Here is a 17524-nt window from a genome sequence, read left to right on the forward strand (position 1 = left end):
TATGCTCCATCGACGGAGGAGTGTCAAAAGGGCTTCTCATCACTTCTAATTAAGTGATGTTTCTTGATCTGCACCAAACAGAACTTTGGTGTGGGTTTGAATAGATACAACTTAGTATGCTGCATTGGGATGAATAAACAGGATATGTAGATGAGAGGAGTTTGAATGAAAATTATTGAGGGGAGCAAGCGACTTTTAAGCTTTCACAAGGTCTCCAATTCACTCTGATCCTTGTGAGCTGAATGTAAGCCTTATTAAAGACTTATTAAGCCAGAATTTTACTGCACAGTGCATGAAAAGCATGCTCTAGTCCCTTATTTTGTCATCAGAAAAGGAAGAGCTGTGTATCAAATGCATGAAAATGAAAAGACTTGTAATTGACCAAAACTTTACACCAATGCTATGAACACTAAATTTTCTCTAAAAATTGTTTCACCATATCCAAGTTTGAGAAGGAAGTGAGACATAAGAATTTATTGTTAGCAGGAAGCCAGGGCTGATGGTATAGGATTTGGGGAGTGAATGGACTCAGGCTGGGAACACAATGGGGACATAATTTCAAGCAGAGCTACTGCGGGCGAGAGCCGAGCCAGCGCTCCGGGCGGCAGGCGTGGGCAGGTGACACAAGGGCTGCCCTCAGGGCACAGGGGCCCGGCTCCCGGGCACGCCAGACGCTGAAATCCTCCAGCTGCCCCAAACCAGAATAAAATCAATTAGATCAAGCACTGTGAGAAAAACGTGCGTAAGGGGAAGATTCCAGCACAGCCGCTCTCCACATGCCGGGGTCGGTGCTGTCACCCGGCTCGCACAGGCATTCCAGCTTCAGAAATCGCCGTGGTGCCTGGCTGCTGAGGGGAGGGTCCGGCTGAAACACCCCATGAAATGGGGGCATGTGTATTTTGTGCCACTAATTAAACAGAAAAGCACTAATTAAACAGCGGCTTCCTGAACAAATAGATGACTGAAACCTCTGTTATCGCGGCCCGTATCTTTACTCAAACACGGGCGTATGTTCGCACTTCTCGGTTGCCTATCACCAGGTAAAATGAAATCCTGATCATTGTCCCTCAAGGCAGCTCGTCGAGTGAAGCCGACACTCCCTGCGTGGACATGGTGTGAAGAAGCCACCGTCCGCTGTGGAGCTGCCGCCTCGGTGCAGTCCCCTCTGACAGCCGCCCCGAAGCTTCCCCGGCCCGCGGGCAGTGTCACCTCCCCACTCGGCCCCGCCGGGCACACCCGGGGGTGCCACAGGTGCCACGAACGAGGGGCGGGCCCGGGCGGGGGGAGCCGCCCCGCTCGGAGGGACGGGCGCCGGCCTTGGCCCGGGGCGGCGGGACGGGCTCGGCTTCTCCCGCGCCGCCGCCTCCCTGCCCTCAGACACGCGGGGCGGAGGCGTGGGGCAGCGGCCGCCCGCCGGGACCGGGGAGCCGGCGCTGTCTCTGGCCGGAGGGAAGCAAGGGGGACCCGCGGAGGGGACGGAAGGAGAGGTGAGGCTGGCCTAGAAAGGGCTTTGGGGGTGGGCGCGGGGGTCTTGTTAATGGAGTGACTCGGAGTTAAAAAGGAGCGTAGAAGCCACCCGCGCCCGCAGTGCTGGGACAGCGCGAGAGAGAGCCCGCTGGCTGCCGAGGAGTCCTGGCTGCCAGCCTTCGCCAGCCAGGCTGCTCCGCGCGGTTTGGCCGTGGTCGGCTGGCAGGGCCCGTTCACCTGAGGGCTGAGGACGGGGCAGCGCTCACAGGTGTCCCGACGGCCCGGCCCCGGTAGTTGAGGCCGCAGGGAAGCGGCGATTGTAAGCGCCTTTCCTCAGAATGGCTCTCGAGAGCCCCGTGCCAGGGGAGCCGAGCGTCGGGACATCCCCGGCGCTTCTGCCGCCGAAGGGAGCCCCCGTCCGGGGTGAGAGCTGGGTAACTGTCAGAACTTCCCTGCAACGAGCTCCCGGAGTCTGCTGGAATGGGAGGACTCTCCTTAATTAAATAAGGTGCTCAGATCTCAGCTGAGAGATGTTAATGACGTTTGTGTAAATAGTAAACACTTTTAATCTCAAAACGCTGAATTAATTGCATCATCCACGCTGTCTCTGGAATGACTTGCAGGATTGGACCTGTCCCTAAAGTCTAATGCACCCAGTTGTGTCTTTCCTGTGTGAGCAGAAGAATCTGTTTAGATAATTCCCAGGGTGAAGGTCACTTAAATCTGGGGACAGATTGTTCAGTGACAAGTATTCTTGAACTTTTTGAGAAAGTGCAAGGGGTGGGGACTTAGAACATGTTGTGGTGGTGCATACCCCCACACTCATTCACAACACATGCTTGACAGTATGCTGTGAGAAAAAAACTTGATTTTCTTTGCTAAAAGAAATGATCAAAGTATTTCACCAAAACATTTGTGTGTTTACATGCAAATTGAAGCTCTCTGTGACAGAGTGTTTAAAAGACTAGTGAATCAAAGCACTTTATTAAACTTGTATGCAGCAACAGTGCAGCTTTCCAGTCATAAGTTCTTAATTACCATTAGTTGTTATCATCATTTTCCCAAACGGTTCTTAACAATCACATACATAAGTGGTAGTAAACCTGGAGTATACAATACCCTGGAGCTGATGCCCTATATTTAGCACTAATGGCTATGCTTCTTGCTGGTTTGTTTCAGTTGCACGAGTCACAGTAAAGTGCTTGAGAGCTCCTTGGCAAGAGAAGCTGGAATCAAAGTGAGTATTTCATGATTTTCATAAATTATCATCTTTCTTTTCTAATTGTTCCTGTATTGTTCACCTTGCTTCCTCCCTAGAAGAAAAGGGGGTGATCGCAGATGACATAGCTCATATTATTTCAGAGAGTAAGCTTACTGTAGTGTTGCTAGGCATCTTTCTTATTTGTTTTGCAGGATTATTCTGGTTCCATCAGACATATCTCCTCTTGGTTCTGCAGTCTTATTTTATTTTCATCAGACATCTTTCCTGCACACTCTACCTCTTATCTTGTAGATTTTACTATTTGCATATGCTTTCCTGTGCTCTGTTTGGACAAATATACTGCAAGTCTCTGTCCATTTGCAGTTGTGTGTTATTTATGTATACTAAGTTATAAAATACTACTAATACTGTTTCTGTGTTACAAAATGTGTATACACTGCTACCAATTACTCTACCTTAGTGTGTTTATGTCTAGGTTTAAGGCAAGGAAATAATAAGCATCTTAGTCTGCTTCTACCTTATGTGTGCAGCCGTTTTCTGCTTTGGCTGTAAGGCACGTACTTGAATTTCCTGAAGCTGTCATTGGACCTGCCTCTTGTTAGATAAATTTTCTTCCAGCATTTCTTGCATCCCAAAGTAACGTATTATGAGTTTCACTGTCAGACTTAAAATTCAGAGAAATGGGTCTTCATGTTCTTGTTTTCCAATTCTGACAAAGGCCAGAGTAAACAACACTGCCTTGCTCCCAAAAATGGATGACAGAAAAGTGACCCTTTTGAGCCAGTGCTTTAGAACACTGGATAGCACTGTTTCTGCTGGTCTCCCATGTGCGGGTATTGTCTGGAGTAAACTCCTGTTATTCTGCAGGAGACACTCGCCAGATTCCCAGGTGGAAATACTGCTTCAATTTAGTACGTGGAGAAAACCCTTGATGCTTGCATCCAGTTACATCTGGAAAAAAAGGCTTAACCAGGAAAGCTGTAGGATGAAGTTAAATAAATTACTTCTTTTCTACCCTGTACTGTTTTCTGTGCTCATGACAGAAAGGGATTGAAACAGACTTCAATCAAAAATCTAATAAGAAAACATTATTTGCAAAGAAATAGAAAGGTAATTTGTAGTCTCTCAGTACGAAAAAATGTTTAATTTTCTTTTTCTTTAATTAAAAGTGATACTTCTGCCCTTTGGAAATCACTCTTTATTCAAGAGTGACTTGTTTTGAACCATAGTAAGGAAAGTTTTTCTCTTCACAGAAAGTGCTTTTCACCCAGGATGGCTGACTAATGGGTGACTGCTAAAAGCAGTAGGTACCTCTCTGGTGCTTGAAGTCTATCACTTTTTGCATTTGCATGTTAAAGGCAGCTTATTTAGGTTGATCAGAAGTCACTTTAAGGAGGCTCCTTATTTGGTCTCCAATTCAAACACTTATGCCAAAACACGTATGTCAAACCAGTGATGTTGCACTTGCTGTATCAGCAGTCTCCAGTTCTTTAAACTTATTTGGGCATAATGTTGAGAGTGACAGCTGATTTCAGCAGACTTATTCATGATTCATTCTTCTGGTAGGGAGTCGTTCCAATTCATCAGGGTACAGCAACAGGCTATGCTAGATTCTTACTTCATGTTATAAGGTTTCCTTGCTTTATGTAATTTGACTCTGCTTATTGCATCAAGAGGGGCAAAGGGAAGAGATATCATGTATATGTGAGGAGGGAGGAAAAGAATACTTCTTGCCCTTCTTTATTTTATAGCATGTTTCTGGGTGATAATGCCAGACTATTTTGACCCTGAAACCCACTCAGTATCCTGTACCTATACACCAAATTAATGAACAACTTGACAATTTGTTGCCAGAGAGGCTGGGACTCCCCATCCCTGAAGGTGTTCTAGGCCAGGCTGGACATGGCTCTGAGTAACCTGGACTGCTGGAAGGTGTTCCTGTCTGTGGCAGGGGGGTTGGAACTATTTGGTCCTTTCCAACCAAACCATGCTATGGATAAATGATCCCATTTTTTCCCTTACATCTTGGTATGTTCTTTTTTTCTCTGCAGGTGCAAATATTCTAAAAGTACAGTTCAATTTTCTATTTCTCTGTCCATTCAAGGAAATTGTGTATTTCATCTCTCTCTAAATGTGTCTGAGTATAAATAAAAAGGAAAGGTAAGAAGAAAAATGGATGCTTATCCTAGATCACTGCAAAATGTTTTTCTTTCTACAAAAGCATCAAACAATATTGGTAATATCTGTATGAAATTTCCTGCCCAGTGTCTGATTCTGGCTGTCTGAAACCTGTCCAGAGATTAGCTCTGTACAGGCTGGATGGACTTCATAGACTATGTGATCTCAGCTGTGTAGTTAGAGCTCCAGAACTAGATCAGTATATTCAGAACTCCTGGGTTAGAAATGTTTCTAGACCATTAGCTTGTAGATGTTAAGATCTGCTACCATGCTGTTCTTCTCTAATAAATTTAAAATGGCTAAATGTTGATTTCAAAATAGAACATCTGTTATGAAAAATTAAGGGTGAGGTCCAAAAACCCTCTGTAATTGCACTTGAAGCACTGTTAGCAAAAGGTGTGTATCTAAGTCCTAGGCAGAAATCTGTCAAACGAGCAGAAGTAATGAGCCCTTAACCTTCTAATTCTGGTCCCTGCCACTTAACTTGTTTTTTAATCCTGGAATAACTTATGTTAGTGTAAATGTCGTTAATTTTACACTTGCTTCATAGTGATTACATTGTTCTCTGGAGGTTAAGAGACCTTGGATTAAAAATTAATGCCCTCATGTTACTCTCCTGTTCCCTCTGCTCTATTAGAACTGGACTGCTCTACAGCCAGGAATGCAGGGTCTGTCTGAATGAGGAGGCAAGTTAGGAGAGACCTTGATTTTTTTTTTTTTTTTTTTTTTTTTTTTTTTTTTTTTTTTTTTTTTTTAATAGTGGCCTGGCTGAAATGTTACCTGGCTTCTTGTTTCTGCCTGCCAGGTTTTGACATCACTTTAGTAGTCATTCTGTGAGGTTTAATCCTGGGTAGTTCAGTCCTAGGAAGGGTCAAGAGTGAACCAAGCAAACCCTTCCGAGATTACAATGTGTTTTGGTGAACAAGGGGATGTGCATTTGAATCTTCTTGGGTTAAGTGGTCATGGGGGCTCTGGATTTGGCTGGCTTCCTGGGTATGTAGCTGTAGCTATTGGGCAGGTTGAGCTAACACCTTGCATAGCTATGCTCTTAAAGAATGAGCCACTCCTGCAAGAATAAATACCTGTTCAGGGACAGACCTGATACTCCAAAGCCCAGCCTCAAAACTCTAAACTCCTGGCTTAGCTCCCGTCCATGAGAAACAATTTCTGTCACAATCTTTTGCTCCCTCTTTCCTATTCCCGTGCCATTCAGCAGCATTTGTAGGGCAAATCCTTTGCATGCAGTGCAATTTGATGCCACACCTCATCCAGTGCAACTCAAGGCTGCTCCAGAAACTGCTCCCTGCTTCATGCTTCTAATGAGTAGCAGTTCTGTTTAGCTCTTGCCATGCCCTTTAATGCTGCTTGCACCATAGCACACCTCGTTTTTCAGTGTCAGAGCGCTCTGCTCGCATCTGGTTGTAGGTGTTCAGGGAAACTGGTACCAGTCAGGGAAAAGACAGTTTTGCATGATACAGCCCAGCCCAGCAGTGCAAACAATCTTGTGAGTGAAGTTTTCATGGCTGACAGACTTCCTGTTATTCTTGCAATTTAATATCAGTATTAAGGAGGACTAACATCGCTGCTGGCTGGTTTCGACTTCACCACAATGATCCCAAGAGCAGACAGAATTTTCAAATTATGGAGCTATCTGTTAAAACATTACACTTGGGAAGATGAGTTATTTTCCTCTCAATAGGGAGCTATAGTGAGCTTTTAAAAATGTATTTATTAAAAAAACAACAACAAAACAAATAAACAAAAACCCAATAGCCGTGAAATAAAAACTTCATTGCAAAGTTTAAGTTAATTTTGGTGACTGAGAAGAGACCTGATTCTGACTGGTCTATGTGCAGACTGCATGCTACCTTTTTTATCCATTTTGAATGCTAACCTTTTTAACTATTTTGATTCTTAACTTACCTGGAAACTTTGATGTAGTGCTTTTTTCCCCAACGTGCTCTTCGGCTTACTTATTGTTTCTGCAACTGCAGGACTCCTGAAGAATATTTTCTTTCCTCTAGCACCTGATTTGTGCTGGTAATTGTGTGAGGCCCCGTTTTCAGGTAGGTGTGTGCTTTAGTTATGGTAACAAGGACCTGATTAATTGACACAAACTTTCTTAGTAGACTTGAGATTACGTAATTTCTTAGGTAGGTAATTTTAACCTTCAAAACTTGTGTGAGTGGGTGTCTAACGTGAGTGGTTAGTCAGTCATCCTGTGAGAAAGGACAGCCAAAGGGCTTGTTCTGCTTGCTGGCTCTTTGTGCACAGTAGCAATCAATTAAATAGAGCTGTCCTTACAATAACAAGGCTGGTAGCTGAAAAGTAGGGGGGCTGCGTGATTCGAGTGAGTTACAGATTCTTTTGCTTCCCACAGGTACTTACTTATGCAGTTATCTGAGAATGATGGAGTGCCTTTCGCAATGTTCTGTGTGATCCCAAGTTTGTGTGTAGTGTTGGGCTGCAGGCAAAAGTGCTCTGGGGAAGTTGAGATCGGTGGCCTCTGTCAGGGAAAGCAAAGATGACATAAAATGTTGCTGTCTTGATTAAGTAGTTTTATGCTTAACATGTACCACAAAGCTGTATTGTGCACCCTCCTGCAGAGGCAATGTGCTACCAACCAGTGACCTGAGCAGTTGGCTATGACAGTGCTTTAGAGAAGATCAAAGTGGTACATGAAAGGGGCAACCTGTTAATCCACAAGTTCCCAGTTTTACAAAAATAGTGGAGGAAAATCAGTCTGTCAGTGATGGTGGCTGTCCTTGCTCAACTAGGTCACCACCTCAACTCAAATGAGGAGTAAGAGTGGGACTCTTAAAATCTCAGGGGTGCAACAGATACTGACTAATGGATTTCCATAATGAGATAAAAACCATCCGAGAAGTCATGTGCATGGACTTTGAAATAAAACTTAGACAAGGTTTCTTCAGAAACTGTATGCTCTAGTCTTCCAGTTGGTGTTTGAGACTGAAACTGCTCTGCAAACTGTCTTACTGTCAGCTCAGTTTAGCATTACTCTAAGTGTTTGAATGCAAATCCTTGTCTGCTCTTTGTAACATGGATTTCTACTCATCAGTGCTGCTAGCCCCTTAATAAGCCCTTTTGTTTGATTGTCTGCGCTAGCAAAGAGTCAGAACCACCCAGTAAACTGCAGCTCAGCTCTTAGTCTTCACATAGGAAAGAATATCTTAACAAAGTGCAGGAAGTGTGTCACTTCCTGGTAGCCACTGATAGGAAATACTTGTTAATTAGTCACACTGTTTTGCACACTTCCATTCTCCAATAGTACAATTCCTACAGTAGAACAGAATCCTAGCTAAAAATGTAGCCAATGCTTGCTGGAGAGCAAGGGAGGAAGGAGGGTAGATGTTAGATAGCTCCCCTGAAGTCTCCAATATCGAAATCTGTCAAGGCCTCTACTTTAGCCTCTTTGATAACTTTTGGGTTTTTTGGAAGGAATTCCTAGTACATAATAGATGTTTTTATTTGACTTTCATCAGTGCAGTGCTCATTAGCCTAATCCAGGTAGTGCTAAACCCCAAATTAGAATGCATATATTTTTTTGAAGAATGGGGCAATGGAAGAAAAGGAAAGGGGTTTGGCAGCTCCTGGTTATAGGTGAATGTCCTCTATGGAACAGTACAAGAGAGAGAAATAGTGAGTGTGTTTTCCATTCTGCAATAAAAGTTTGTGAGAAGGGAATGGAGGTCCTGTTGTCCCATTCTCATTGTTATCTTCCATGCTGAATCTGCATGTTTAAGATGGCAAGTCTCCAGAAGAAGAGTGTGAGCACTTCTTTCCTGTAAAATGAAAGGAAGGTCATGGCTTCTTAACAAAAGCTTCTTAAGAAATTAATCAGTTACTCACATTATGAGTTTCAGGATTGGTTTTACTGGGATGTTCTTTGGAAAGAAGAGATGGGGCAATGTTTTGGCTGTTTCTTGTGCAACTTCCTTGCTAGAATTTGAATTTGTCTTGTATTTATGTTGGGAAAACATTCAGAAATAGCTAGCCAATAAATGCAGAAATGTATCAGACATGTAGGGTCAGGAGATACTTCCCACCAAGTAATTGGTTTGCTTCTGATCTCTCTAAAGGTTTTAGTATTTTTCTTAAATCTATTTCCAAACAAGATAGGAAAACAATCCCTTAAACTGGACCCTGTCTGAGTTTAATGCCAATGTTGACATGAAGAATAAGTGGCAATGGGAGCTTGAGTCCTGTGAGTCTCACACTTCTGGTCTCTAAAGGAACATGACAATAATTGTTACACAACTGACAGTGCTCTGCCTTCAGAGATCTAGAGGACCAAGTTACCTTCATTATTAGATTTCAAGTCCATTATGCTAGGAAGATTCTTTGTTTTGTAATTCTTGATGAAAAGAATTAGCTAGAAGAATGAAGTTCTTTCAAACAAGCTCTTACTAATTCACACGATGTGCCTCCTGGGATTAAACCACAGCCAAGTACTAACAGTACAATGTGCAAGGAAATATAACTAGATTTTAAAACACACTGATGTTAGTATCAATAACTTGGTGGAATTTCTGAAATTTTGAAGATTCTTGAAATTATGTATTTTTAGTAGGTTTATACTTATTGCAATATGAAATAAATGGCATGACAGCTAGTTAGTTGACAGTAGTCACAGGGAAAAGGAATGTTTAGGTGTGTTTTTCTGAGGCTTCTCTTTAATTTATGAGCCTCTTTCTCTAGAGACCACATCCTCTTAATACCTCTGGCCTAATGGTTGTATACCATAACTGGTATAGAGATTGACATTCTTAGGCAGTGCTGCCAATATCCAAGCCCTGTGAAAGAAATGGCAAGCTGCCATATTTGATTAGAAGGATTAGGCCACAACCAAAGCAAATTACTCTTTTCTGTTCCAATATTAAGTTGTTAACTTCTATCCTCTTTCTGTTATTAACTCTTCTTCAGAGTAAATTGCCTTCATAGTCCTCAAAGTGATGAAGGTCTTAATCTCTTACCAAATAAGAATAAAATTAAATCACAGGCAGAGTCACGTGGACCAGCAAATCAGATGTTCCTGGAGAAAATGAGAATTTTTCTGAACTGCTTGTGTTACTCCAGATGAACTTCTTCTTTCAGCTGGTTGAACATCATTATATAAGACTGTCAGTGAAAGTATCTTGAGACTGCAACTATTTTACAGGTTAAAACCAACAAGGATTATTTTGATACTGTTCAGCAAGGATAAGGTCTGAACAAAGCTTGTGTGCAACTTTTAATTTTTTCCCAATTGTGGCTGTTTGGAGCAGTTTTCTGGTCCTATTCTTTCCCTTAACTATATTGTAAGGAATATTGCACAGGAGAACAAATAGGCTTATTATTGCAATAAAATGAAGCATGGCTGTATTAATAAGGCAACCCTGAAACTGCTCTTAAAATAGGTATCCCCCACTTCTGCAAAGGTCCTTGTCCTACCAACACTCTTCACTTTACAACTAGCTAGATAAGACCTCCCTACCTTCCACTGACTAAACACACGTGTAAGCAAACACTGTTCTCTAAATTATCTCTGTTGGATATATTATATGCTGTGTATACTCTGCTATTATATTTTTTAAATATTCTCATAACCTGTGTTGGTTTGGGCAAATTTGGAAATATATCCTCTGAGAGAGGGCAGGTTACAAGCATCCCTCCCCCACCAGGTTCAAGAAAAAATAAATTTTCCTCAAAGGAAGGTGAAAGAGATAAAAACTATTTATCTAACAAACACACAGGAAAAAGAATAATGATGCTAAATAATAAAACCTCTCGCTCTGCTGAGAGAAACCTGGGAAAATTTCAGAGTCCTTCCGTAGTCTCTCTCTCCCCCTCCTTGGAGCTGGGATGGGGTGGTGGGCCCACCTCCAGGGCCAAGGCCTCCATGGAAAGTCCTCCCGATGTATTCTGATGTTGAAACAGTCCAGCAGGGAAGAAGGGAAAAATCAAAGTCCCAGGAAAACAAAAGTTCAACTCTCTGGAGGAAAAAGAGCTGAAAAGCTGACCAAAAGCTGGCTGGAAAGAAAACAACCTGGTGCTTCCTCCTGCTCCTCTCGCTGCCACAGCTGAACGCAGAGAACCGTCTCTGTGTCCTTGAAACATGAAAACAAACTGCAAAACTGCTTTGAAAAAACACACTTTTCTCTCCCTCTCTCAGGCTCAGTTTGAAGGCACAGAAAGGCACAAAATTAATTTCTGGGCATAGAACAGCGATATGGGATACAAAATCATAAAGTTACCCCAAGACATAACCGCTCTTGTAAGAGCAGCTGGGTTGGCTGCAGGTATGCATATCTTACTGGGTGATCTTTTCCTTTCTGCCCCTTCAAGAATGAAAATGCCAACAGGCCTTCTTGTGCTTGTTTTAAGTTCTTGTCCTGATCATTGTAGGCGACTGCTTTTAAAACTCCTGTGAATGGTGACTTAAGTCCCTCTTCAAAGTTAATAACTTTTTTTTCTCCACTGCTCAAACTGAAATCCATAATCCTCTGATCTTCTGAGCAAATATGTTCATGACCATTTGTGCTTGTGCCAACATTGGAATTTAGCTTAATTAGCCTTCATGGGATTTGCCTCATGTATTTACAGAAAAATTATCTCTAAGCCTAGGCTGGTGCTGAGTTACCTGTGACTTTACTGCTTAAATATCACTGGAGAATGAAATTTATTCAGGAGACTGATTTGTTTGTTGTTGTTGCAAAGCTGTAGCTTGTGGGGCTCATAGTCAGAGATACCGTTACTGCTTAATGTGACTTCCCAGGGCCATAGGAGCCAGTTCTCCAAGGCTTTTATTGCTCTTAGTATTCTTCTCGGCTTCCCTGCTTCAAAATAAAGGTTTCTTTTTTCCTGAGCATGGGTGTAGGCCAAAATTAGTTACTTCTGAGAATGAGTTCCTCTGCACATGCAAATTGTTGTAGTGCACAATTGCATTTATGTGTCTTCCTCAGCTTCCTGTTGCCTTACGTGTGGACTTCCAACTCATCCTAGTTGCTAGTGCTGATATGTTGTAGAAGTGGAGCAATATAGTTAGAAAAGTATGTAGCTTTCAAACACATAAATCCAAAACCTCTTATTTTTAAGAGCCAGTAGGTTACTTGTAAGTGAATGAACACGTGTACAGACAGCAGTCGTTGATTAGCCAGGCCTGCAGGGTAGTTGTTCAGCTGAAGGAGTTGGCACAAAGAGCTGTGTGAAGCAGCCAGAAGTGTAGGATTGGCTGTCACCTTCTTCCTCTTGTTAGAAGGCATTGGCTGCAAGAGAGATTCTCTGGATCAAAGCTTTAGCAGCTTATGTCTACTGTACAAGGAGCACTTGAAAAGTAGTTTACATTGTAAATTTAAGACATTATGAGGTTTCTGCATGCAAAAGAAGATTTTGTTGGTTTGAATGGAACAGCTGATTCTGGGGTTTTGCTGTTTGTTTTCTGACCCTGTTGGTGAACTCCATGTCAGCCATGGCAAACTCCAACCTTTTCCTTGCCTCCCTCATTCCATCCCTTAAGTACACACTGAGTAAAAACTTTGAAGTCTAAACCATTGCTGTAGTACCTCTTAATGTATTATCCCATAGTGTTCAGGATACAGTATTCAAATTAACATTCTCCTTTTGTATTTGGGAGAAAGCAGTGTGTGTGGGTAAACACAGCCCTCTATAGGGTTAATGAGCTTTTAGACAAAGTTGTCTTTCTTTTGTGGTTCCTGTTTTAGATAAATGTGAACTCTGACTTAAAGCGATTGAGGTGTACAGCTGCCTGAGAGGTTCTGAGAAACTTTACAAGATAAAGTTTTTGTATGAGCCTAAACCACTTGGAAACCATGAGCAGCTTAAGAGTGTGTGTGGGGAAAACTGTATTTTGAGTTGTCCTTCTGTTTCTTCTATTGCCAAAACATTGAAACCTTCATGCATGAGTTGGATAAAACATAAGTTCAGATTCCTGATTATTACTGGGAATCTTTCATAAAAGGGAAGATTTTTTGTGTGGTTTTACTGGAATTTAAGGTTTAAGAAAAAAATCATGCCAAATATGCCATGACTCACAATGTTAGTCTCTAACATATGAGAACCCTTCTGAAGAAGTCAATGTGGTATCAATTTCCATGATTTAGTCAGCTTGGTAGGGATCTTTCAGTCTTATTTGAAACTTAGGTATGAAAACTTTCCTGACAAAAAAACCACTTGCCATTGAACTTTGCAGTGGCACCAAACAAACTGTTCAAACCTCTCAGTTCTTCCTGGTGTATACAGGGGTTTTTAAGAGGAAAAAAAAAAAGTCAAAAGAAATCAAAATAATTGAGGTTGGGATGGTGTTAGTGTGTGAATTAAATAGGGGGAAGACATTGATTTTTTTTTTTCCCCAATTTTAGTTTTTAAATTACCCTTAGGTTTTATAACAGGTGCTATATTCTAAGCTAGCAGTTTTTACCATCTGTGTTTGGAATCAGTGCTGATAATCTTTTGCAGAAAGCCAGCCTTGGAGTAATTTCTATCAGCCAGTTTCATGAGATTGGCCATCTACCACACACACAGAAAGTGAGTTTATGAAGAGTGTCCTTGTTTATGAAGAACTGTGGAATCATGGGTGAAGAGCCTGCTGGGGTGGGTGGTATCTTGGTATCTCGCCTCCGGTCGAAAACAAAGTGGGGGTGCAACCTTCGCTGAAGAAACTGCTTGGCAGAGTGATGGTATCTGGGAAGTTTAGTAGCAGTGCTGCTTGGTGTGAGCTCTCACAGTCTGTTTAGGTGTGCCCTTGCAAACTGTTGTTCAGCTGGGGAGGACTGAAGTTCTGTTTTCAAAAGTTTTATTGATTTGAGTACTGAGAGACATTAATGAAGCCTGCAGCTTGTTTTGTAAATGCTGCCCAACTGTTTCCTTTAGATTTTAAATTAATATAATAAGGCAATATAAAACACTTTCCCTCAGTCTTCTTTAAACATAAAGACCAAAGACATGGTAAGAAAATATTGCCTGCAACAGCTTTCTTGCACACATGACTGATCTTGGGCAAGAAACATAGCAAAATCTTTGATCATTCCAGTTCACAGATGTCCAGGGTTTGTAGATGCAACATGAGCTCCTGTGCCTGTTGGCTGTGCACTTGCCATTCAACCAGCATCTAGGGCTTTGGGTTAGCAGTGTGGATGCTGCTTGCTGTGTCGGATGGTGTGGAAAGTTGAAACCGATATCCCTACCTGTTCTTAAACTGAAGGATACTGTTGTAGATACTCAACAAATTTAGGATTGTTGTATTTGTTTGTAGCCCTATTGTAACCACTTTTCAGTTTTGCCTAATTATAAAACTATAATCTTCTAAATGCAACCGAAGTTAGAGATGGCAGGTTGTTTGAGATGCTGTTGTATCAACCTCCTGGAACAAAATCATGGTGAGAATCATGGAGAAAAATATGGCAGCCAAACAAAAACACGCAGAAGGTGGTTGGGCATTGGAGTTGTTGTGGGCATAATCAGAAATGTGGCTGCAGATGCCTTCCAAATCCATAAGAAAAGCTGTTATTCTCAGGATGAAGTTTCCCTTCGAGTACTGCCAGTGTCAATATCTTGTTTTAATGGCCTGGTTGAACTCTTGTGGCCAGGGGAGCAATTGCAATTGTTGTACAATTGTAGTGCTCATTAGATTGATATGAGGTCAGCATCCTGTCAGCCACATCACAGTGTCAGTCTGCGAGGGCCAAAGGAAGACACCTGCACCCTGAAGGGCTGTGATGGAGCTGCCTACTACAGAGACACGTCCAGTGAAAACATCTGCTTCTCTGCTGTCTCTCACCAGGTTTGGCACTAGGCATGCTTCCGAGCATTAAATTCAAGCTATTTATTTCTTTTTTCTCAGGCTTTGAGATCCATATCTCTGTAATCCTGAGGCATGAAGATACCCTACTGCAGACACAACTGACTCCTTCCCATGCCATCCTCTCTATTCCTTTGAGGGTTTTTTGAAGAGGAGGTTTTTTTCTTTGACAGTTGGAATTGTCTCTAAGTGGATAGTTCTCTGAAACCATGGCCTATAAAACAGAGACAAAACAGTATTCCAAATTACTACTTGTAAATGCAGTTTGGCTTGTATAAAGCAGTGAGGTTCATGTTACCACATGACTTGTAATTACACATACTCCATATGATTATGTATAAATTATTTCACATTTATCCCATATGGTCTGTATGACAGTGATTTGGCCTCTTTTTTTTTTCTCTTCCTTTTACTTTAAATCATTGTGATAACTGCTCTTTACTTATATTTTGGGGGGAGGGGTATCTCCCCTTTCCTCCAAATTGTTCTGCTAACTGTAAGTATGATTTAAAATACACTTGTATAATACAAGTGTACCAGTTGTATGACACTCAGTTCTGTGTTTTAGGGTGTGAGTTGTCATATTGAGAAGGAATGTATTTTCATGGCCACCTTGTTCAAGAGGCCTGTAAAACAGGTTTGACTTGAAGTGACCATTTGAACTTCATAAAGTCATTTAATCACACTGAAAAACTTGTTTCTTTTAATTAAAAATGCATACATAATCTACTTCCCTGATCCCTGATATTGCAACTTGTTCTTCCATGTCTCTTTTTTAGGGAATGTTTTGTTTGTTCTCAAACACTGGATATGCTGGGTCAATGAACTGTTACTCCAGGAAGCAGAGCTGAGAGGACAAACTGAGAAGACACTGTAGTGATGGCAAGCAGGAATGCAACACTTTCCCAGAAGTCTCTCATCTAGGGAAACATGCAAGAAAGCAACCTTTGTGACTCTTTAAACCACTGAATGTAACCTGGTCCAGCTTTCTCAGTGCCTGCTGAAAAAGACTTCTATAACTTTAAAGCAGGCTACAAGACTGTCCTCAGCAGAATCTGACAGATCCTCCCAGACACTTTACCAGACCTTTACAAGAACAAGATGATTGACCTAAGCTTCCTAACAGAGGAGGAACAAGAGGCAATAATGAAGGTGCTGCAACGGGATGCAGAGCTTAAAAGAACTGAAGAAGAGAGAGTCAGGTAAGTGATCTAGCACCCTGCTTGTCCTGGGAAGACCCACAGTTCCTGTACTGTGTTACTCAGGAGTAGATTAAAACAGTTGTTGCTGAGGGCCCCATATTCCTCAGTATATGTGGCTTGGAGATTTTTTACTCTGGACTAGATTTGCCACAGTCTCTGGATGAGATACCTCTACCACACGAATGATGGGCTTTACTGGCCAAATTTTGGACCCTTGCAATTCCCTAAGGGGTCAAGAGCACTCTGTATACATCTACCTTGGTTTCCTCAGAAGAGGATTCAGTTTGCAAGTGTCAAAACCAATGCAGACTGGACTAATGCGTAATAACTGAGGGACTTGGTTCAAAAGGAGTACAAGCACCCCAACAAACCAAAATATGGTTGCAGTCAGCAATGTTTGAGTGCTGAAGTTATACCTAAAGCACATGGAGCTGCAATATATTGGAGCTGCAGTCCAGAAGAAGTACCAACACTATGCCCCACTGCCAAGAAAAGTCCTTAGAATCCATGGATAAAACAGAAAATTGCTTCTTAATTTCTTTGCGGTGTCACAGCTGAAGCAGTGTGTTGTTACTCTGGAGTGTTTTATGTGCTGGGAGGTTTTATTAGGCCATGTCTAGAAATGCATGCATGGAAAGAAGTGTTTCCCAGATAACTCTGAGAAAGCTATCTATCTACACAGGTATAAATAGCAGTCAAATGGTTGCTTCAGCTGATATAGCTACCTGCTCAAGAGTGAGGATTTTGGCAGTTACTGGTTTTATTTTCCAGTGTGAAGGAAATTATCCATTACAAGGTACACAAAATAGTATGTAGACAAATAATGAAAATGGTGCCTGAGGTGCTGAAAACTCCAAGTGCTATAACAGAAACAAATTTTTACAGGCCTCAGTGAAGCCAAGATTTTCTCTCACTGATTCAGTAATCTTCTCTAAGATTTCTTCTCATTGTGATGTTCCTCATGAAGTAATGTATTTCCAATTTAAATGTTTTGAAATTATTCCAACCATGATGCATCTCTGATGCTTCCTTGCCTCTTAGACAGATTTTTTTGATAAATGTCCTCTGTGTAGGCATACCGTATATCCTGCAAAGGAAAAGGCAGCCTGCCACTTGCCCTAAGAGGAGCATTCCTTTTGCTGAGTATGCTTGTGCAGCCCTGAGGTTCTTTGATCAGCGTGTGGTCAGCATTTTGTCGGGTTCTTCTGCTTGCTTCTTTCAAGAGCAATAAAGTGTAGACCAGTAGCTTCTCCTTGTTAAAAAAACTTTTCCTCTCAAAGCATTTGCTTTGCTGAAGGTAAAATCATTATAGGCACTGTTCCAAATCCTGCCCTCGTCTTAATGCAGCCTAAGTAAATATTTTCACCACACAGTTTTGTCTTCTGCTTCAAAAAGCAGTAAACTGACTTTTCTATAACAGAATAGGCATTTTATTTACTGTAGGTAGAAAAACATTGGTTTTAGTCTTGGAATGTTACATCAGTGCCAGGTCTGAAAGCGTTCAGGGTAAGTAATTGTAGATGAGAGTTTGAAATCAGCATCTAGGGAAAAGAACCCTTCTTGGAACAGAAATTCAGACCACTCAGTAGTGGTCTGAAAGGACTGTCAACAAGTATTTTTGTCCCTGTAGCTTTACTT

At 41.8% G+C, this 17524-nt stretch overlaps 1 protein-coding gene across 2 annotated transcripts in view; it reads left to right on the plus strand.

Moving 5' to 3' along the window:
- Window positions 1–1391: 1391 nt before the first annotated feature.
- The window catches only part of SYTL2 (synaptotagmin like 2), a 57080-nt gene continuing 40947 nt past the window's right edge, over window positions 1392–17524 (plus strand). For both annotated transcript variants that reach the window (XM_082277553.1, XM_082277554.1), the window contains exons 1-3: window positions 1392–1487; window positions 2647–2704; window positions 15464–15886. In XM_082277553.1, the coding sequence (XP_082133679.1) occupies window positions 15786–15886 (101 nt within the window). In that variant the 5' untranslated portion in view covers window positions 1392–1487; window positions 2647–2704; window positions 15464–15785. The remainder of the gene's footprint in view (window positions 1488–2646; window positions 2705–15463; window positions 15887–17524) is intronic.

The sequence above is a fragment of the Coloeus monedula genome (genome assembly GCF_965178545.1).
Source record: "Coloeus monedula genome assembly, chromosome: 3".
Lineage (NCBI taxonomy): Eukaryota > Metazoa > Chordata > Aves > Passeriformes > Corvidae > Coloeus > Coloeus monedula.